The sequence below is a fragment of the Anopheles funestus genome, chromosome X (genome assembly GCF_943734845.2).
Source record: "Anopheles funestus chromosome X, idAnoFuneDA-416_04, whole genome shotgun sequence".
NCBI classification, from domain to species: domain Eukaryota; kingdom Metazoa; phylum Arthropoda; class Insecta; order Diptera; family Culicidae; genus Anopheles; species Anopheles funestus.
Window position 1 is genome coordinate 963,623 of NC_064597.1, and position 20,897 is coordinate 984,519.

The 20,897-nt window shown below is 45.3% G+C and overlaps 1 protein-coding gene across 1 annotated transcript; it reads right to left on the reverse strand.

The window, feature by feature from the left end:
- Positions 1-13,440: 13,440 nt before the first annotated feature.
- Positions 13,441-20,456, reverse strand: LOC125765560 (splicing factor 1). The gene is made up of 6 exons (XM_049430853.1): positions 20,185-20,456; positions 19,389-19,975; positions 19,114-19,305; positions 18,970-19,045; positions 16,087-16,239; positions 13,441-16,012 (listed from the first exon to the last, which is right to left on the reverse strand). The coding sequence occupies exons 1-6, from the start codon at positions 20,289-20,291 to the stop codon at positions 14,734-14,736; spliced, it is 2,394 nt and encodes a 797-aa protein (XP_049286810.1). The 5' UTR covers positions 20,292-20,456; the 3' UTR covers positions 13,441-14,733.
- Between the last annotated feature and the right edge of the window lie 441 nt (positions 20,457-20,897).

Sequence of the window (20,897 nt, forward strand, 5' to 3'; positions counted from 1 at the left end):
ACTTTTCCGTTCCGATTCCGATACCCCTTTCTTCGATTCTTTCTCTTCTGGTTCTCTCGCTCTGGCGGTCTAAAGGTGAATGAAAGGGTTGCAGAAGGGGGGGGGGGGGATAGAGGTCAAAGGGAAGGGTGCTTGCGGTGATATAAGAAGGTTACCTCGACGGTGCACAGCTCCCGGGGTGCCAGATCTGCAATCGGAACACCCCGACCCGTGTTGCCACCGTACAGTGAACAGACCGGGGGGTTCGTCGCTTGAAGTCTTTCGTTATCTCGCTACACGCTGCTGCGTATTGGCGGTGGCGCTCGCTAAAAGGAAAGATTCTTACCGCGATTTTGCGTGTTTCTGGAGATACCACGTGCAATGATATTGCTTTATGCACGAATTTTTACTAATTAAACGCTGCTAACTGGAACGCATTTAAACATGATGTGTGATTTAAGGTGCGAAAAATGTTTGCCTCCCAACGTTCTCTCACTTCCGCAACTGGTTGGCTCTTCAAATAACACTCAAAAATGTATTCTTCTTACGGGTGAAACATTTCCACTTTCGCTTTTTTGCTGTACCAACATCCACAACTAGTTACCCGTTCGTACTCAATGCTACCGCGCACCGGTAATAAAAAATGAAATTAGAAAAGGACACACATTTTCCGCGAAGCATCCAGCGGTTTCACCGGTGTAAAAAATGAAGGCGAGTTTTGTTACGGCAAATGAATACAAATCATCCTCTTCACACCGAGCGAGGGTCAGTTTATTGCAGGGGAAGAGATAGAGAAGGGAGAGAGGGACACTGGCTAAAAGAAACTGATGTAACCAGAACCACTTTCGCCGTACCGTTTTGCTGATTGCGGGGAATAGCTGCTTGGTGTTTGAGCTTCGCTTACCATCGTTAACCCGTACTTGTGTACCTGATAGTAATGGACTGATGCTACACTGTTGCCCCAAACTATTACCATTTTATCACACTTCCTATTCCTTTTTAGCTGCATTTCAATTTTTTCCTCTTGAATCAATTAAACTTTAACGGTAACACTTGGTTTTTGGAAATGATTTTTGAATTTCTTTTTGCAATCAAAATGGCAAACAACATTTCTATTACAGTTATATATACTATATGGATTACTATATGAATCATAGCTATTTGGATCGAATTTAAAAAAATAATTGTAAATTAATAATACAAAGAAAACCCACGATTCATTTTACTATACAAAATAGTTATCGAACAGAAGAAAAATATTGATGTTTTTTATTCTCCTCAAGAAAAAAATATTTGTCTTAAAAAAAATCGAGCGACCATAAAGTTATGTTACGCACTGTAGTGTAGGGTGATAAAAATCCAATTATTATTCTATTGAGCCGTTCACTGCTGGATGCTGCATCGTTTTTGTAACGGTAGAAGCTCTCGTCAGTTCTCTCCCACCATGATCAATGTCGGGACCCGAGACTTGTCGACGCTATGGCTACAGTGTGGAATTCCATCTTCTTTAGTTATTTGTTTTCTTTTGGTTCGTTCGACTGTGTTTATACATCCAGATACTTTGAAAAGGTTCTCAAAACTTTCAGTTGGGTGAAAAAGGAAAAGTTTCTTCAAATAATAAAAGCTCCAAATATCCCAATTCCTCTGCTGCTCCAGCTTTTATTGTACGGTGTCAGAGTATCTTTCAATCTTCCAATTATCCGTACACCATCACTGCTCTCTGTTATGTTTCGAAACGAAAGTAATCACATTTTCCCAAGCATCCACCGGAGCACCTGGAGCATTTGTTGCCAAGGGTTTGGGGAAGGCGAGAAAGTAAATCTACCATTCACAGCAGCAGCAGCCCGAGAACTTGGCGCGATCCAGGTGTCACGGGGATAAAGTGCTATGGTTAAAGGTCGTATCGAAAGCTCCCCTTTCACATTGTGTCGCACTATTTGTGGACGTGTCAGATGTTTCGATTTTAGCAAAAACTTTGTACACCTCCTCATTCCCCGATAGCAATCGCCATAAGACAATATTTTATTGATAGTATTTTAAGTGTGCATTCGAGCGGCTAGGAATTACATACGCGTTTCTGTACGTGCGCTGCGTCCGCGTGGCGATGGAACACACGCGTCGTGTCATTCCCGCGGGCGTACATTACGTAAGAGAGCGTAATTCGGGTCTCAACACCACTTCCAAGCAAGCTAGAACACCGCGTGCCCACACCCCCCGTTAAGGGGTGTTGTCCGAGTGGTGACTTCTTAGCTTGTGCTGAAGGGTTGCTACGAAAGTACAGCTAGAGGTCATTGGTCCAGCGGCAACCAAGAAGCAAACGAGGCACGAGGTGTCGAAGTGAGGCGTGAGTGACAGAGACACCATGCAAAAAAAAAAACCCGGCTAAAACCATTCACTATCGGGTTTCGGTTTTGCTTCGGTTGGTTCTATTTCATGATCTTATTATAGCTGGCTCATTCTCTTTCTGTCCGTCTATCCGCGGTTTTGCCTTATGGTCTATTCACATTCCAAGTCATCACTATGGATTCTGTGCGACCTGGTTAGTGGAGGTTGAGGAACAAGCGATATAGACGAGGCATCCTACCGCGCCGAAACTTGTCTCTCTGCACCTTCGGATCGTACCAAAACGCACAAAAAACCCACCACAGGGCTGACAAAATCTTTCAAGCGGTATTGGGGGGATGGCCCAAGACAACACGATTGAACGTTCGATCGAGCGTGTGTGTGTGATTTTTTTTTCTTCCTTTCTGCTGCTGTTATTTGTATTCGGTCGAATCAAAGTCATTCATGAATTTATTTCATTAAAATTCTCACCTGCCTTTCGCTCGGGTGTCCGCGGGTGAGCGAGCGTGCGCGCGCGCGCGCACTCACAACCCGATCGAACCGCAATTAGAGCGATGTTAGATGCCCGGAGGTGGCGACCTTTTCGCCGTCATTTGAACAGCCAGTTCGATCGATTGGTTTTCCCCTCTTCGCTTGCCCTTCGCCTAACCACGAGTTCTACCTTAAGGGAGCTTTTAATTTCAAACAAAATTAGCACCCAACCGTTTGGATCGTTTAAATCTCAAGCCAGTTATGTTGGTGTAAATGGAATGCAGGGAAAAAGGTAGCGGCGGAGGGAGAACGGAGAGAGACTTTGTGCATTCAACTCGTTGGAACCTGCCGTTCGCTCGCAGCAGGTAAGCGCAGGTGTGCCAGAAAATTTTGGGACACTGTGGTCTAACTGTTCACACGAACAAGAGGACTTCGACGTTCTGCGCAAGGAGTGGAAAGAAAAAGGGAAAGCACTGCTCCACCAAGGTGTTGGACCCTGGTCGTTAGTTCCCATGGTGGAAGGCATCGTTACGCATCGCTTTCATCGTGAAGTTTCGGGCATTATTGGTCGCTAAGCTCCATTTCGTTGCAGTTCGACGCTTGACACTTCTCGTTAATCGGCTGATGATGTATTCGATATGGATTGAATAGACCGTAACCATTCCTCCAAAGCGGTGACATACACGAAATGGCTTAAGGTATTTGAATGAAAGACGAGATTTAACTTGAACTAAATGAGAAATCGAAAGGAATAGTTCCAGCAAAAAGTTCTGAACTTTATTGAATTTCCTGAGGCGACTTCTATCGAAAGAGAACCTAATATGGAAGAGGACTACTTCAAGGCACTCGAAGTCTCACAAAAAATGTCTGAAATAGTTCACAGAGTTGAAGAATTTGGACCAAATTGAATGTCTTGGAAAAACAACAATGGAGATGATGATATATAAACAATATCTTAGGGACCTCAGTACTTCATGTCAGTTCGTGATGAAAAGAGATAATAATTTTGTATATATGTGTACTCTACCTCCAATTATAAAACTAGTTCCATTTGAATTCTTAAAATCCCATTTCATTCAAAGCGTTGTGTGTTCATAAACATCAAGCTAATCTTTCCAATGGCTATCTCTTCAGGTCTCTGGCGTCCTAGCGTCGATAAACCTTGATTGAAAATGCGAATTTGGACATTACCCTGCCGTTCGCGTGCTAGCCGATTGCATTCAAACAAGACAACGATTAACGTTCTCTGCTGCTACTGCTGGTGGTAAAGCCACCCACCTGCCTTCACATTCTGCGAAGGATACCCTTCGAACGCACAAATCACGGTGTTAACCTAAATTATGCTCAAAAAACCACCCAACCACCAGACGGCCCAGCACCACCGTGGAAAGAGAAAGGGAGATAGGGTGTTGTGGAGTTGGCCGTGGGTAATGCAAGAGCGTTACCATTAGATAGAGGATCAAGATGGTGCTGATCGTATCACGCACGCCGTAGGTTTCATAGGCTTTTGATTTCACCTTCGTACGTGCTGGCGGTCATCTCGCGAAAGGACGCCTTTTTCAGACGGTCTTGTCTGTGTGTGAGTCAGCGCCGGTGGAGTACCACACCTTTACCTTTACCTTGTACCTTCAGCTTGTCCTCGACGTTCCAGCCAATGGTTCCTTCTTTTGCCCGTACGGCTACTGCTGCAGAAGGTCACCTAAACCTTGTCCTCTTTTCCTTTTTTTTTTGTTGGTTTTCCCTTGTGAACGATTCCCATCTCGGCAGGATCTTGTGCGCACAGCGATCCTACCTTTAGGCGCGCTTGCCATTACGATGCACGAAACGTCCTTGATACACTTCCAGCGCGAAAAAACAACCAACTTCCCAGCGTCTGTCAAACTTCAGCTTTTGGTTCATTTCTCACGAACGCTCCCTAGTTGTTGGCACATTTGACGTTGGGGTATCCGTTTGTCGTCGCTCATTTAGCGCTCCACCGGTTATTGCCGAAAGGATCTGACAACAGCTTTTTTTGGAGGGCGGTAACCGGGTACGCTATGCGTTGTTTTGGAAACGGTTTAAACGGGTCACGCCGATGTCGGTGGCCTGTGTGACTTTGTTCATTCCCTCACCGACGTCAGCTTGCCATTTATAGCTTTGTCTTTATTTCTTTCGGGTTCGATTCTGGCGCGCAACGGGTGGCCTCTAGTTTTTGTTTTTGTTCTCTCCACAATTTTGAGCAGATCATGTCATTTTTGGCCTCGCCATCTTGTACTGCCCTTTGAAACTCATTCAAGTCTCGAAACGTTCCTATCGTTCCCTCACACGTACCAATTGTTTAGCGCACGGGAGATCGGCGGGGTGGGTAAAAAGTATTCGCGACTTTTTGACCCCTTACGTACCGTACGACCGTCAGTGACCACCATCAGAGCAGGTCGTATGCATGTGTCCAACCTTCCCCAAATTATGCACTCCAGCGTGGAGGGGCCCCAGCAAACGTTTCGCGCCGGATCGTGCGTGTAGAAAGTTGATCGACAGGATTCCGGCCACCTTCAGCCGACCATGGATCGGAACCGCCCTCCCTTTACCACACACACACACACACACACACACAGACATGCTATCCCACTCTATCACTCTTGGTTTCTTTCCAAGGTATACGCACTGCGTACGGGTCTCGGAATCGGGCATCCCGCGAGCGTAGGCATGTCAAAGGCTAGCCGAATCATACCCAGCTAGAAGAAGAAAACAAGGAACAGAGCGGCCGGCGAAGGGGGTTGATGCTTAAGAAAAAAAAATCAAACGGAATAACTCTCCTTACTCCGTTCTCCTCGCGCACACCACAATTCGCTTAGGATATCGGCCGTTTATTGGAAACGATTGCTTCAATTACGAAATGTAGGTTGCCTTCTCCACCAGTACGCGACGTACGCGAGATGCAATTTTGTACGCTTTTGCTGTATATCACCCGTTGTTTTTTTTCCATGCGATTTCTTATTTGTGTTTTATTCTTTTTTTTTTGGCTTTGTGACTTTTGTCAGTCCCGGTCATGTAACATTATTATTTCTTTGCCCCTACGCAATAATGTGCAGTGGAATGAGCGTTTTTTTGCGATCGAAACCACCGTAAGCAAGGATACAGGGGTTAGTATAGCGGTGACCAGGATGAGTGGAGAGATATTATTGAGAGGTATTTTTACGATCCGTCCACGTAATGCACATTTATGTACGTGCAATTGGTGCAATACCGTTCCGGTCAACATCAGCGTGAGTTTTGCAGTAGTTAACACCTCTGCTCCGATTTTTTTATGATTTTTATGATTTTGTATTATTTATCCCTTCTTGAGGTTCCAGTGCCAGTTTACAATGAAGCCAGTTTTGAAGGTAAAGTAAAATTGATATCCAATTAGTAATAATTGGATCTTTAAGCACGGGACTGGAATAATCATAACAATTCACGCATGCTTTTAAATAGCTTTAAATATTGTTATTTCGACCAGGTATCAAATCCCATCTGGATTGTACCCTGTAAACGTATGACTGAATATCCTGCTTACGGGAAAAATAAAGTCGACTTTCAGACTTGCGCACCTTGCCACAGATTTCTTGGAGTAACATCGACCATCGACCAAATCTTTACTCTACGACAGATCCTCCAGAAGTGCCGAGAGCACTAGATCCCTAGATTCCCAGGGAAGCTGTTGAAGCCTACTATGGACGGGGTGCAGTGCAAGATGAGAGAGTCGATCAAGATGTCGATTGCCTGAAGCAAGTCGACTAAGGGCCACTAAGGGCTTCCATAACCTCCCGCGATCCAGAAAACTTCAGCAACACACGAAATGCACGAAATATCGCAGTATTTCTCTACGGGTATGAGTCCTGGACTATTACAAAAGGTCAAACACAGTCGTACAGCTGCAATAAGAGATGCAATACAAAGATCGCTCACAGCGTGCACATCATGACCGTGTACGATCGGTGAGATAACAGCATTCCAGTCGTCCTGATATCGAATCGCAATGCAACCGTGTGCGCCTAATACGCTCCTCTGCTTGTGTTTTTTTGAGCTTGATCTTTTGTGCCAGCAGCTTTTGACATTGAATGAGGAGAGAAGGTGATGTACAAGTTCTCACCATCCAAACAATCATCCTCATCTCGACATAACGTGTTTGAGGCGCTCAAAACAAGGGTCATGGGTAAAGCTTTGACGCTCCTAGTCCTTCAGTTATTTCTCGACGCCAATTGTTGATTGATCAGGAAATAATAAACGGATTGTTGTTGCTGATTTTTAGCTGTTGGGATGATTATTACAACTTCTCTTAGTTATTTATAGCGCATCCTAAAATTAGAAGTGAATTGTGCGATAAGTTATAAACATCTTTCTGAAAACGAAACTCAACAAAGCAAAGTAAAGCCATAAAATTGAACACTGAAAATGTCAACTTACATGACACTCCAAAAACCCCATTTAAGCATCGTAGCAGAACTGGAACGGAAAAGAAACGATGCATACGAAAATGTCACTACTGCTGCCTGTGTCCAGATCAGACGCATATTGCACAATCTCGTCCACACGCCACACAATCCTGCGGTGACCCTAATTTAAATCTATGCTTTTTTTAAGTCTCGCTTATTTCTGCTTATCCCTTCGAGGGGGAACCGACGGTACGGTTTTTGCCTGACCTACTCTTATTTTTGTTTTGGAACATACGGCACCGGGTGTATTACAAGGCCAATCTCTTTTCGCTTAAAAAAACAAAAAACAAATAAAACAGACTTCATCCAATGCATGCTTCTCTACCCCTCTCTGTATATTTCCCCCCGCCGAGTGTATCGCTCACGGTGTTGGGGGCATGCATTTACGTTACGCAATACGGCACGGGAAGGATTGATTTGTCACGTTCGATCGGGGGATGGAAGAACACAAGGGACAACAGAGGAACAGTTAATTTTAGAGCACACTCTGTGTGTCACCGGTATCACGGGGCTAACGATTTACCCCCGTCTGTTCGATTTATTTATTTATGCAAGATCAGTTAATTGTTTTGCGATTTTATTACCACCTTCTCGTTTCACGCGTATGTAAGCACTATCGAAAAGAGAGTGAAGAATTTTATGACGAATAAATTAACCTTTCTACAATGCTCCAATTAACCTGGGGAGAAAAGGATATCCACTAATAATCCCTCCCTTCCCCATCGATAGGTGAGATTTGAACCCAGACCTTATCACGGCATCAAAGCACGTATACACGTCTATCGCCGTTAACCGTACGGCTATTAGAGGTCACCGGCCGTTACTCGATTAATACGCCAATTTGAATCGCTATCTCCGCTGCAACGAGATGCTCTTTTTCGTATACCCTCGCTCATCAATCATTCAGCAAATCACAAACAAGCTGCTCGTCAAATAACAAAAAGGTTAATCGTCTACATTATGACACATTCGATTAGGGAGAGCCTTTACCGTGGCGATTTGCTGTTGCCTGCCCTGTTGCGTGCGTGTACTCTATTGTATAACGCACATTTGTCTGTGTGTCTAATTTTACGTACACTTATGCTTAACTATGCCGCTAAGCAACCCCTGCTGCGCCACGAAGATTTAGGTTGCGTTTAGTAGCGTTTAAAGATGGAAAAATGAACGCAAAGAAGAGCAAACGAAAAAAACAGCAACAATTTACAAAAACAAAAAAGCACAACAATAAGGTCGCGGTTCGTTGGTACGAGCGTAACACCACGGGCAGGAAGTTGAGCCCTCTCCTCATCTTTCCCCGTTTTTTTCTCCCCTTCCACCCCCCCTGCCGTGTTTGCAAAATGGAAGTGGGATGGGATGCACTTTCACCGTGGCACAGCTGCACAACTGCACAACTGCAACCACGTTGCTTTTTTTATCGGTGTGAGACAGTAGGGAGCTTTGGGATTTGTGTTTGTTATGCGCAGCTAGTAAACAACTATCACACCATGGGAGGGAGCGTGTATCGCTGGTGTGCAGAAATACAAAAAAGAACCACTCATTGAATCATTGAAACGGTGCGTTTCGATTTCGTTCGTACTTATGGGGTCAGATATGAGAGGTGAACAGAAAAAAAACTGGGACACAGCTGCAAGATGCTCATTAAGGAGCACACTCGGGATATTAAGGCACACGCTGCACTCAAGCAATGAGGACAGAAAGCGTTAGCAAATATGTGCTCCTGTTCCATTGCGTTAAGATATTCGCTAGCAGATGGCTTACCCCTTTCAAGCACTCTCACGCACAATCCATTATTTCGCAACCAGCGTACACAACAGGTCATTCTTAAGGCTTTACCGTATCATGTGTATCATGTACAGCAAAAACCCGCTTCCCGCATCCTTTGGAACCGCACCCATTTGCAGCACGTTCTCCTCTAGGCGATAAATATATTCACCAGTGTGAGTGTGTGTATGTGGCAGTGATTTAAAAAAAAAAAACACCACCCCTTTGATGCAAAATAGAGCCCACCATCACCGCGTTACGTTCTTACATCCGAGAAGTTAGAGAAGGTTCCACGTTTTCGGCCCAGTTTTGACTCCGGTTTGGCAAACGTGATTTAAACACCCGGTTAAGCACCAATCGCCAATCAAACCCAGCGACTGTTTGCTGTAAAAACAGTGAAGGTGCGTTTGCAGTTTTATGACTTTGACAGGTACGAAATCTGTATCACGTCACATAAAAATGCGACCTTCGGTGCTGTGAATGCATCCACCCAGGGCACACAAGCTGCTGGTGACCTGAATCGATTGATATAAATCGTGTGCTTCTCGTGTTTGTGTAGTAGTTAAGTATGGGGAGCTTAAGTTAGCAATAAAAAGTTAGATAACCTGAAGATAGTGAATTTAAATAAAAGCGCTACTGTTGAGGACCGCCCACCCCGAAAAGATTATGCCAGGATCTTCGTCTAGATCCGACTGTGGTACGTTTGGGGATTATTTTTTGCTCACTTTTAACTGTATCCTTAATTTCTGCACCCAAGAGCAAGGCTGATGATAATATTCCACCAGAACAACCTTGCTATTGTCCCAAGACATCATACTCCATTCCAACGGACATTCTCTTTATCATTCACATCTTCACAAAGTATTACCCCACCGAACCGGGAGAAGGGAAACTTTTGCATTCTGCGCTACCATCAACTCCTCCACTCCCGCGCGAAAGTAAATCTGCAAACGGCAGACTCCCCCCCCAACCCCCTCCCACCTCGTCCAACGTGCAGCAGCGCAACCTCCTTTCGCTCTAATGGCAGATATTATTGCAGTGTTGGTGCAATTTTTCTCCGACCGTGCGCCAAGGAAAACTAGAACGGACTAGACCGGGCCAGCTGATCAAGAAGCCGAACGGCGGAGTCGCAATCGCCAACTCTGCCACTAAATTGGTGCAATTCGGATCGCACAAAAGCTGACACTGCGCAAGCAAGTTTCGATTGAACCGACCCGGTCGGTTGGCGTTGGAGACATTGCGCACGTGCGGTGGAAGCAGGACGGAACGAATAAAAAGAAGAAGGTAAAATTTGCAAAATGGTAAATCGACCGTTGGCGGGAAGTCGTTTGGCGGAAGGTGAGCTGATCTCTCATCGATTGGCGTGCACCGTATGTTGCGCGCATCACTTGCAAATAATCGATCCGAATGGGCAAACTGACGACCAGCAGACTCCGCGTTCCACTGCCTTTCCATCAGGGGGGAATGGCGGTAGGCGGGGGTAGGGGGTGTATACGCGCATCAAATCAATCTCGAAACCGTGCGCCGTTGTGTAATGTCCGCGCGGCGCATGACTTTGGAGTCCTTGAGCGAATAGGGGAGTTTTGTTTTGCGGTTCGGCCACAGCCACAGACCGGACAGGCTGGAAACACGTACGAGGCAGAACGAGCCGGTGTGGGTTTCGCGTGAGATTGCTGAGATTGTGCGAGAACCGGACGCTCCGGGGCTTTTGACGGCGTGCTAATGGTTGTTGTTTGTGCTTTTCCCGTGTCCGTTACACCGTGCCCGTGCACCCCCAAACATTGCTGACGTACGGTCCAGTTGCACGATGCGGTGGGCAATTTGTTAGAGGACTTCATTTGCACCTGCATCAAAAGGTCGGCATCGATTGCAGGATCTCGGTAGACGGGCTAAGCGTAATTGGTTAAGTACGAATGTGTACCGTGACCTGCAATGTGGAACAAAACTAATTTGTTCTTAGAAACATTGAGTAAGGGAACGGTCAGGAACTCTTCAGAAAGGTGACATGAACAGGATTGGTTGTTATATTTTAAAGTCAAGACAGGTCTTTACTGTGATGACTTTCACAGACTGTGTGATGACTGTGACTGTCTGAAAAGACTTATATTCCAGGGTTCTCATGCAACTTGTTGGCTATTATTCTCCAATACTCTAGCATACCACAACTTCGTCTTACGGAATTCCTTCTGACCAAGATGAGTCAAATGTTTTGATGAGTTAGTTCAAACTTCATTTAAAGACCTTCAAACCTTTAGTCTGTCTTGCAGATGAAACGTACTGGGAAGCTTTTGCCGATATTATGTAGAGCTTCCTTTTCCTAGTTACATTAATTCGCAGTAACTATCCATAAGGTTGTGTGTTTACAATTCTTCACTAGATTACTGGATTGTTCTGGTTTGCTGGAAGGTCATTATGACCCCTTTGTATCTTAAAGGTAAACATGTCAATTACGTTCTTCAAGTGTTCCAAAACTCCCAAAACTCCACGTGTTGTTTTGATCACAACGTGAAGGTTATACTGCCCGGCACCGTAACATATGATGGATTCCTCAGGAAACATTAGCGAACTGGACCTATGTAGGATCTCTAGGCAATGGCACAAAGAAAACTAAAAGGAAGCAGCTAGTATGAGATGCTGCAAGCGCAAAACAACAACGCGCATTATGTGAAGCACCATGCAGACAGGGCCAGGGCGATAGGCCATCTTGTCCTTCATTAGTTCATTAGCTGTACACTGTTCTTCTATCGCACGTTGTTCGCCCGTTTCTTTGCCAACGGTTGTTTCCTTCCCCCGGGCAAGCGGTTTTGCGATTATTTCGTGCACACGTATTTGCGTAACTGACTCCACTCACGGGACACACACCAGCCCTGGGGTGGAGAAGCGTTGTGTGCGAGAAAGGTTTTGCACACGCGTCTTTGCCGTGGGTATTGTGGTTCGAAACCGTAGCCCGGCACAGTGACACCCGCGGACAAAGCCTGTTGCCGTGAGCGACCCTGACCTATCGGGGTGAATTGCCACCGGATGGGTATGGGATTTTTTGGGCAGCGAAAACGGATTCGTTTCGTGATGGAGAAGGTTAAGAAGATTTTGTTGCTTCGCTTTTAACGCTTCGCAACCGTTTCACCGATGGAGGTAAGGGTCACTCTGTCCTTGCGGTGTGCGTTGCCTTGGTTTGGAAATTGGAACATCTCAGAAGAAGTATTTCGGTTTTTTTGTAAGATGTTGAGGTTATGGTTGTGGGACAAGATACCATCTAAGCTACTAGGGAGTTCCCATAAGTGTTTTTCGCTTCAGACAAACACGTTCCAACAACAAAAAACTAACTTCCAAAACACCTGAAGGTGGTGTTGTTTTGTACAAACGATCGCGATCGAAATGGAGCGTCGCCTAGTGTGTATGGCCCATTATCGAACGTCAAGTAGATAATGACATTTCAACAGCGCTCGGTAAAGCACACCCGCTGCAAATGGCCGGACATGGCTAAATGGTGGCCATATTTGGCCACCACCGCGTGGCTTTGCACTGAAATAGGAGGGGAAAACTCATTAATTAAATTGATGTGTACAGACAAAATAACCAGTACCGGGCAGGTATGCAACAGGCAGACCTGGTAAAGACCTGGTGTCTGCCGGTGTCTAACAATCTATACCGGGCCCCGGTGTGGTTAATCAATCGCACAGATACAGTGAGAGTACACGTTAATTAAGGTGACAAACATTGGCTGATTGGTGGCAGGATAACGTAAGCGGTATGATCACCATCTTTCACTCCCTTCTCCCGGTGACCTGATGGTGAAGAATTCCCAACCGGAGAAGCTCATTAGACGTGCAGACTAAGTCAGATCGGTTGCAACATTCATTGATGTACACAGAAACACGTTTCTGGTTCACTATACAGAGAGGGAGAGAGAGAGAGAGAAAAGAGGGAGAGAGCAGATAATATCTGGAGCAGGTGCCTGAATTCGTGTACAAAATATCATTATGCTCGAAAATTCAAGGTTCAAGGAGAGTTCCATTTTTTATCGACACGTTTCTCTGCATCCATAGGGTGTACTGCATGCGCTGAACGAAACCTTTACAGGATGTCCTTGAGGATCGCGTTCTCAGCCTAGTGTTGCAACCGAAACTAGTATCAAAACCACGCAGTAACGATCAGTTTACTATCTTCGCTGACGATAAGTCATGTCATACAGTAAGTGTTTAAGGTACAAATTTAAACAGTATTTAAGGTGTCTTCAAATATAAATAGGAGAAATTGGCAACAATATTTCCCAGAGGTATTAATAAGGAAATCAAGAAAAATCTTGGTGTACATTTGCTTGCATAATTGTAGACGTAAAATAAAAAAGATTTATGAAAATATTTAGTAAGTAAAATTAAAATTGTTTATGTGATAACAGCTAAACGGGAACAAAAATAAACAAACAAATACACACTGTACCTGGCAAAATGGACTGCCCTAAAATATTGGTTTATTATTCGAAAGTAGTTCATTTAGTTATACATGAATGTGTTTGTTGCGCGTAAGCAAACGAAATTAGACTTGAACGACCGGTGAGAACGAAACCCACCAGATTCGTTCCCAGTTCCGTTTATTCCCGTTTTCTCCCCGTTCCCCTTCCGCTTTCTTCTTTTCTTCTGTTTTCCCAACCCCTGCGCTATTTAATCATTGCAGGAAAGCTATGGGAAGGACAATTAAAACCATAATCACTTAAGCGCTGCTAACCATGTATATATAGACACAAAGAGAGGAAAAGAAAAAAAGTTAGCGATTATTTAGCTGTCTTTTGAAAGTGTATGTGTGGGTGCGTGATGGAGTATGTGTGTGTGTATGTATATAATAAATGGTGCAGGCAAACTTTACACAAAACAGCGTCCGCGCACGCTGTTCCTGCTGATCACTTCTATTTGTTCGCCTATTATGCGTTTATCCTGTCAATCCCGTTATCCTGCATAACGTGCCTAGAGGAATTATTAGAATTTCTTCATTGCTGAGAACAGATGAGTGACCTGAGGGACACGTGGCAGAGCAATGCACTAAGAGAACAAATCGGGTTGCAAAACCACCACTATATCGCTAGGAAGTGTAAGAATGAAAAAAATCAAATCCTTATTAATTGTATGTTTGTAGTACGAAATAGCGGGATAACACCTTTATGCCTGAATTTTTTGTTTTTTTTTGCTACGATTTTGTTTCATCGAATGAGTCGCTTCTCTTTACTTGCCTCGACTACCGTTGACAGAGTACATGTTTCTTGGCCAGCAGCCCCACACCATAGCGGCCAATTTCCACACACGCGTCACGCCAGACGACCTATTGTTGTCTGGCTGGGGATTTATTATGTGTTTCATTTCACGATTTTGTTCCTTGTGTACAGTGTTTTTTGCTAAAGTCTTCCGTAAGATATGCAATAGTGCATACGGTGGAAATAACAAAAAAGCTTAATAACCGTTTCTGCAACAGATAAACTTTCCGAGCACTATGTTGCTAACATTGTAGTAAAAAAATCAAAATATATAAAAATATACTGAGGAACGCCACTTCCTCTGGGCTCCCTATTTAAGAGACCTGACAAGCACGATACGGCGTGTGTATAAATTATAGCTAAAAACGGTTATCCAGTAATTGCATGATAAAGCTGGAGTGAACAAGATACTTCAGTTGGGGTTGGGGAGGGTAAATAAAAAAGGTTCATCATTAATTATCAATCCATAAAGGATAGCAATTAGGAGGGTGGTGGTGGTGGCGGCGGTGCCAAAATGTGTGACGGCATGCCAGATATTGGTGGAGGTGGCGGTGCCGGTCCGGGTGGTGGTGGTACGAATCCATTCGGTGCGGGTGGCCATCCGGACGGTAACAAACTTCCGGTACCCTTGCCCCATCCGCCCATGTTGGGCGGTGCAACACCGGCACTGTACGAATGATGATTTGGTGCCGGTATCATCGTATCCCCGGTCGGTGGTAACGGTGGCTGCGGCGGTGTCCACTGCATCAGCGACGGGACGGCCGGTGGAGGCGGTGGTGGAGTGGGTAAGGATGGTGGAATCGGTGGCATCGGCATCATTGGAGGCCACTGGTGACCATTGCCGGCATTGGGACCATTCGCACCACTACCATTACTACCACTACCGCCACCACCACCACCTCCACCACTACCACCATTACCTGCCTGCGAGCTGTTGGCATTGTTGCCGTTCTGTGTTTGTTGGTTGTTACCCATCAGCGAGGGTGGATGGTGCGGTGTGGCCATTAGGGGGCGCGGTGCCGATCGTGGTTCGAACATATTGTAGGAACCACGTGAACCACCACCACCCCCACCACCGTTACCATTACCGCCACCGTGACCGTAACCATGGTTGTTTTCCTGGGGCGGTGGCGCTTCACCCAACTCCGCCATCAGGCTCATGTACTCTTCATCGATCTTTGTAGCCGTACTGCCACCACCACTACCACCGGCCGTCGGTGGGCCACCGTGACCGGGGCGCTTACTGCGACAGTCGCGCGCAATATGGCCGGTGCCGCCGCACGCCGAACAGACGATGTTGTTCGTGATGTTCGGCTTATCTGGGCACAGCCAGCTCTTGTGCTCGTTCGAGCCACAGTTGTTGCAGCGCGGTCCGTCCGTTTCGCGCAGCGTACCGTTCAGCTGGGCCAGCTCGCGCAGCTGCATCCGGCGCAGATCGTTGTGCCCTTCCGGCACTTCAATGCCCTGCCGGATTACGTCCTTGATGCGATCGACCGCTTTCTTCACCGCTTCCGGATTGCTGGCGGTGATGAACGCGTGCAGCGGTTCGTCCTCACCCGGCAGCGGCTGACCATCCTTACGCCCGACCTTACCCTCCTTTACCGAGCCCTTGCCGCGGATGATAATCTTCGCACCGGTGTCCTTCTCCATCGCCTTCAGCGTGTTGCCGCGCGGACCGATTAGCAAACCGACGAAGTTTATATCCGGATACTCTTCCTGCGGGATCAACACTTTGTCACTGACGCGAATTACAGGCGGCCTGTGGAGAAGAACAATGGGATAAACAAAATTGTCTCCGCACGCAAATGTATCACCAGAATAGAGCACACTTACTTGTAGTCCGAAGGAGGCTTAAAGTCGGGATTCAGTGACTGCATGCGCTGGATCAGCTGGTGGCGCTGTTCCTCCAACTTCTTGCGCGTGCGGAACTCGCGCGTGTTCAGCCGCTTACCATCGCTACTGTAAATCGGTTCGGGCGATGGGGACCTGTACGGTGCGAAAGCGAAGAAAGCGGTACAAAAAAAAAACATAGAACCAGCGGTTATTGAACTGCATGTGAATAGGATACACTGGTGATTGGGGTGGAAAACTCTCGCTAAAATGCGGGAAACACCCCCAAGCGTACGCGGGAAAGGAGTTCGGAGTTCACGTATCTCGAACAAACGAAAAGAGAGAAAGAGAGAGAGAGAAATCGAATTATTATTATTAAGTGGTCGTTCTCGATAGGAGGATGCAAACGTGGCCGGCACCGTGTACCGTGTCCGCCGTGGTGTGTGTCACGGGTAAACTGAAAGTTGATCATTAATTATTGTGAAACAGTAGAGTAGATACAATTAATAGGGCCTTTTAATCGCTGGACGGTTGTACACACGCACACACGCTCTTCCGGTAGTGGTGCAGCGGGTGGTGGTCTGGTGGTGTGGAGGATGAATCCTTTGCTTACTCCCCAGCACACACGCAAATACTTTCCCTTCCCTATCCACACACAAACACACATGCGCCCAACCACGTACAGAGACACACACGGCACATGTACACTTAGGCGCGGGACAGGCGATCTCATTTTAGTCCTTGGAAAAAATTAATTATTTCGTTAATGATACTGTAAAAATGGAAAGCACATTCTTAGCGTCTAGAGTAAACACACTAAGGGTAAAGATTACTGTTTCACATACTCTACGCACATTGGTAGTACACATTGAGTCGCCGCATATACAATACATTTTTTAAACACCGTCTATGTATGCGAGAAGGATCGGAAGAAAAACGGTATATTATTGCTTTCAATATATATGGAGCTGTTAGAACATAGCCTTAGTTTTAAAAAAATAAATAAATATATAATTATTTATTCGTACTGTAAAGTAATTAGAATTATTTATGCCTGGTCTTTAAAAAATGGGGTAAAAGTTTTTGCATTAGAAAAGAGAAAGAAAAAAAAGGAATATGTTAATGTAATCCTTTTAAAAAACTACGTATAAATATACTGCCCACTTCATTAACGGAAGAAGACCCTGGGAGCATACACATACGCACACACACACACACAGACACCGCATCCGGACGCATTTGGACTCGCACACAAACACACATATACTCATTCATCCCCAACCACCGTAATGGCCGGTGTCTTGGGGATCAGTATCTTATTGGTTCTATTGTTGTTGGAAGGCGCCAAAAAGCCCGAAAAGCTGTGCTTAACGCAATTAACGCGTGGTAGAGATACTTGTGATCGATGTTTAAATGTTTTTGTCTCTCAAAACAACATTTTGAAAACCTCCAAAACGTTTGACGTAAGGTTGTCGAGTGCTTTTATTTTTAAAATGATTTCCTCATGTTTTACAGACAATTGTCTGACCTTCTTCACGCATTACAGCGAATAACGCAAAAAATACTAGTTTTGTACGTAAAACAGGCTGCCAATCCAAAATTTCAATTATGTACACTAACTTATGGCGGTGTTCATATAAAAGCCAGGGTTTTGGTGAACACAGACAACGAACAGAACGAATCTGGTGTATTAGATTGTATGTGTGACTATGTGCGTAAGGAAATTGGTGAGTGTTGTGCACAATGCTGGAACAAACAGCTAAATTTCCATCTCCGACACGGTTTGGGCCCGATTACGTCATTACGTCCCATTACGCTTCAAGTAAAAGACAGAAACAGATGAGATTACAATGTGGCGTTAAAAACACACGATCATGTTTGCTTAGTTTTGATCTACTTTTCACTTGCTTTCCCCCCATTGTAACAGCCAGCAGATATTGGCTACACATCCCGTCACAATCACGTGTGTTTTTGCGTGTGTCAGGAACTTCGAAGTACCGGTTGGAAGCACCACACGCGACTGCACCGGATACGCCATTTGGTTTGTCTATGGTCCTGGAAACTTAGAGATTAAACTCGTTCCTTCGTTGTGAGCGCGCAACATCGAGCGTGTGAGTTATGTGTGTGTGTGTGATCATGTGTATATCATGGCTTGGTCATCTTTCTACACGTTCCCCCAACCCCACGAAGGACTCGAAGCTACGGGGCGGTAACCTTTATTCACTAAGGTCAGGGTGTCTGTCCACTTACGTGTCTCGCTTCGGAACGTGGTGGAATATGGATGGTGGGACGATCAGCGCATCGTCATGTGCTTTGCAGTTCTTTTTTTAACCAAAAACACAGTGAAATAGTGTGCTTAAATGTAGAATTCACATTAAACATTCTAGAGCATTTGCGAAGCTGGTTTTCCTCTCAATGCGAAAGCAGATACTGAACGCTACGGATAAAGAAGTTTGTCTCTCCGTATGTTAGGATGGCATTGATAGTGATATTCAAACTATTTTTTTGGTATTTTCAAAGGTTCTATCTCGTCCGGAATCTAATTTTACGACATAACAATAGTGAAATGATTGTTCAAAAATCATCGAAAGAATTGGTGAGCCTGTTGCTCACCGTCCTATACAACTGATAGGAGGCGATCCGGTGTTGGTGGCGAACGGCGAAACATACGAATGGGGACATAACGATCGTTCGCGGAAGGGAATAGTACAAATATATCGCCCTGCAACGCTAACGTATAGCGAACCGATTGTTCCATCCATCACGGTGGAAGCTATCACTTTAAACAGCTGTTTAACTATCTCTGTGCGCTTTGAGAGGTATGTAGAAAGTATAACAAAAAAAGTTTGTTCGTTATTGTTAATATTTGAATGGTTAAAATCTAACCTTTCTTCAGGATTCTGCGGTATCATGAGATCACCCGTACGAAGCTTGCGACTTATTTCCTCTATTTGAAGTTGTACTAAAAGAAAAGAAATGCCATTAATATTCCTCCTCTAGGCACCGTGTTTCAACCCTTTCAACGCTTACCTAAGTACGCTTCCTGCTGATCGGGCGTCAGCGTTGATGGCAGTACCGTTGGCATACCGGGAATGAACGTTTTATCGTGATCACCACCGGCCCATCTTGACTTTTTCTTACGTCGGCGGGAAGATTCACCACCTTCACCGCCGCTGCTGTTGCCATTGCATATCGCTTGTGAACCGGCACCTCCATTCTCACCTGCAACCAACAAGCAAACAAATATGGGGATAAATGTGTTGTTATTTTACCATACCGACAAAACAACTCAGCTTTACCCTTACCTTTTGATCCGACCGAGGAGCAGCTATTTTCGTTGTGCTGCTCGAACAGGGCCTGCTGGGTTTGGATCTGTTGCTGCTGTGCCTGTATCTGCTGCTGTTGGTTATAACTGTTTAGTAATTTAGCAAAATCACTCGCGGTCGCCGCGGTTAGCAACATCGTTGAAATAACGTTCTGCGTAAACTCCATACTCTTGTACTCATAGTTTTCCGGACTATCCATCCGGACGCTGTTGCTCTCGACCGTTCTGCGTGCGTCCTCCGTGTGCTCACGGGAACGATGACGGTGGTCCCGATCATCCCGGCTACTACCACTACCACTACCATTAACACCACCCCCACCACTGCTGCGATGTTTCCGGTCCCGGCTGCGGCTTCGGCTGCGTCGTTCCCGGTCACGGTGCTCCCGTCTGCGGTGATCCCGCTCCCGGCTGTCGTCACGCGTCCGGCTGTGCTTCCGTCCGTGCCGATCCTTGCTGCTGCGACGTCCGTCTCGGCGTTCGCTGCTGCGCTCCCGGCTTCGGCTGCGGTGCCGTTCCTTTGTGCTGAAGCTACCCTTCTCCGTATATCGCTCCTTGCTTTCGTATTCACTGCAAGGGGTGAGAAAAAACACATGTTTAGTTTGTGGTACACACGTACAGAAAGTATGGTTCGTTTCCTTCACTGTAAGCACAAAATATGTGCCGGAAGATACGCGTTTTCAAACATACGGTATGACCGGCCGTAACATGGAGCATACAAGAGAAAAAAAACACCCCGATCCTAGACGCCATACCATGGACAGACCATTCTGACTTACCTTTTGCGTTCGCGTTCTTTGTCGCGCCCTTTATTTAATCCCGACACACTGTTGCGGGATTTGCTGCTCTCATGATCCCGCTCCTTTCCTTTATTTTTATAGCTCATCGCATTAAGCTGGTAAAATAGTAGTAGCAAAATAAAGTCCCAAACCTGCTGCACAATGCACAAACTGTACGAAATTAAAATGACGTATTACGGGAAAAAGCAAGGCCCTTCGGTCTTCTTCTTTGGTCAACACACGCGCATTTGTAAACGCACGTAGGGATTGTATTCTTTCGGAAGGGATTTTCAACTGACAGTTGACAGTATCGTTGACATTTGGCGAAAAAGAAATTTATCTGAAATTAATAAATTAAAAATAACACAGTGTCGTAGTATTTAAATAAATTCGCTAGACAGGAATGGAAATTTATAGGCTGACAAAAAAATGTTTGCATTAGTTCGTTCGTAGCAATGAAATACCAACCAACTGTTTTCGTTCCTTGAATAACGAAGCGAAAATGGAGAGCCATTTTCGCTTCACTGATTGGTCGAAAAAATAAGAAATATGCAATTTTATACATCAATATTAGGACTTCGAAATGATCGTGTTATTTACTTTGTATTTAATTTGATTACTTAACCTTTAAAAAACATTTTTAAACCCCATATGCAATACTGCATGTTTTTGTATTTATGACATATGGTGCAGGATTATTTCACATCCACATT

Bases quoted from the DNA above. Each gene is read 5' to 3' on its own strand.
- LOC125765560 (XM_049430853.1), bottom strand. From the start codon at position 20,291: ATGAGCTATAAAAATAAAGGAAAGGAGCGGGATCATGAGAGCAGCAAA. The intron at 19,976-20,184 runs GTAAGTCAGAAT...CACCCCTTGCAG, and splicing joins AAAGAACGCGAACGCAAAAG to TGAATACGAAAGCAAGGAGC. The intron at 16,240-18,969 runs GTTAGATTTTAA...CGCACCGTACAG, and splicing joins CCGCAGAATCCTGAAGAAAG to GTCCCCATCGCCCGAACCGA.